Source organism: Alligator sinensis, unplaced genomic scaffold (genome assembly GCF_000455745.1).
Source record: "Alligator sinensis unplaced genomic scaffold, ASM45574v1 scaffold1146_1, whole genome shotgun sequence".
Classification (NCBI taxonomy): domain Eukaryota; kingdom Metazoa; phylum Chordata; order Crocodylia; family Alligatoridae; genus Alligator; species Alligator sinensis.
The window spans coordinates 493786-495960 of NW_005842696.1; the positions used below are offsets into that span (position 1 = coordinate 493786).

General features: G+C 47.4%; 1 protein-coding gene across 2 annotated transcripts in view; it reads right to left on the reverse strand.

The window, feature by feature from the left end:
- The window catches only part of RBM46 (RNA binding motif protein 46), a 35558-nt gene that overhangs the window by 3688 nt on the left and 29695 nt on the right, over nucleotides 1-2175 (reverse strand). Inside the window, exon 5 of one of the 2 annotated variants that reach the window (XM_025216018.1) lies at nucleotides 75-446. The exons of the other annotated variant lie outside the window; for it this stretch is intronic. Coding sequence (XP_025071803.1) covers nucleotides 430-446 — 17 coding nt within the window. The 3' untranslated portion in view covers nucleotides 75-429. Of the gene's footprint in view, nucleotides 1-74; nucleotides 447-2175 lie in introns of those variants that run through there. 2 annotated transcript variants of the gene reach the window in all.

Genomic DNA, 2175 nt, shown 5'->3' on the forward strand with positions numbered 1-2175 from the left:
ACACCGCTGTGGGGAATACACAGGTGCGGCGTATACACAGACTTATTTACAAAAATACAATTTTCTGTGGGTTATACGTGGGTGCAGCTTATACCCGTGGGCAGGGTATATGCGCGAACATATGGTACTTTGCGTTGGTTTTCCTGCATGCAAATAGTGGTCACCCACCTGGTCAGATACTGGATGGATGCGGAGGGTGCAATTGCCAATCAATGGTCAGTGTTGAACTGGTGAGGGAGCTCTTAGCGTGACTGAATGTCTTCAGGTCAGAAGGACCAGATGGACTACACCCAAGAGTGCTGATGCAATTTGTTGGGACTGCTGGTCAAGGTATTTGAAGAATCACAGTGCTCAGGAGAGGTCCTGGAAGACTTGTTATGCCAATCTTGATGAAGGGGAGGAGAGTGGATCCAGGAAACTATAGGCTGTTCAGTTTAACCTTGATACTGGATAACATTTTGGAAAAAATTATCAAAAAGTCCATTTGTGAGAGACTGGCAGAAGGCATGGTGCTGAAGGATAACTAATAAGGTTTCGTTATGGGCAGGTCATGTCTGACCAACCTTGTCTCCTCCTATGATCAAGTAACAAACAGCTTAGATGTGGGAGAGACGGTTGATGTCATATACTTGGATTTTTAAAAGGCCTTTGATATGGTCTCCCATGATGCTCTTATAAAAACAAACAGGGATTGTGGGCTGGCAGAGTCCACGGTCAGGTGGGTTGGGAACTGGCTAAGGGATCATACGCAGAGAGTGTTAGTGGAATGGGTCTGTATCATCCTGGTGGGAGGTGGCCAGTGGTGTCCCACAGGGTTCAGTTCTGGGCCCTGTGCTGTTCAACATCTTTATCAGTGATTTAGATGGGGATTTGGAAAGCACACTGGCCAAGTTTACAGATGGTACTAAGTTATAGGGAAAAGCAGTCACACTAGGGGATAAGATGCAGATCCAAGTGGACCTGGACAAGCTGGATAGGTGGGCAGAGTGGAAATGAATTGTTTGATGGTGGGAGATGGGGAGAAGGTGGTCAAGGAGAAACAAAGGGCACTGACACGTGACATTTTGTCGCGCAATTGGCACCCTGAAGCACTCTACAGCCGTGACCAAACACAAATGTATGGCTGCAGAGCACGTTAAAAGGGCCAGATCCCGCAATCTGAACCCTCGTTACATGAGGATTCAGATGAAAATGCTCCAAAGCAGAATGCCTTTACTAACTTGTGTTGGCCTGCGCTGGGAGCAGGGCTCAGCTGATGCAGCCCAGCCCAGCTCCCAACACTGTCATCAGAATGGGAGAGGGAGACGGGAGGGGAGGGGAGGGAGTTCCCTCTGGGGTTTTCCCAGCTTCCCCACCTCCAGTTCTGAAGACAGCACCGGAGATGGGAAGGGGGAGGGGAGGAGAGGAGAGGGGGAGGGCTAGGGGGCAGCAGCTACAGACTTGCAGACACTCTAAACTGTGTCTCGATCCCCCAAACCCTGAGACCTAACAGCGAATGTCTGTTGGGTTCAGGAGATTGCTGTAACTCATGGTACTCCCTGCAAAGTGACATGAGTTATAGCGGGGAGCTGTGTGTCTATCAGCACCCAGTGTTCCTCCCTCATGGAACAGCCATCTACAAACCTGGAAGATTCCCCAGGATTCTTAAGAAAACCATGAATCGTCATAATGCTTTCCCATTGTGCCTCCTCTCTATTCTCAGAAAGTAAGGTCCCATTGCTACGATGTCATGGATTCCACCCTCAGCTGTAGAGGCTTCTGAGATCTATAAAAAGTTTCTACAGGTTTTTTCATACTGCTTGTTTTGGTAAAATGTGGATCCAGAAGAGCATGACATGTCTTCTTTCTTCAAGACCCTTAGATTATGACTTCTGGCATGAGCACTGCCAGAAAAACAGTCCCCTCCTTTTCTGAATGTAGAAAGGAGATCCATATATGGAGGGCCCTATAATGGGTGGATCACAGGGTGGATTTCTGGCCTATAGGTAGTGTTCTGCATTCTCAGTTTTTATTAAAAAAAAAAAAAAAATCTGGGAATTTTTCGGGGTTTATCTTCTAAACATAAAAAGCGGGATGAAATCAGGATAGAAGGAAGAAAAGGAAAAAAAATCAGTTGAAATCAGGGAAAAATCGGCAGTGAGGGAGGGAAGAAGGCTGGGACTAGAGAAGGGCAGG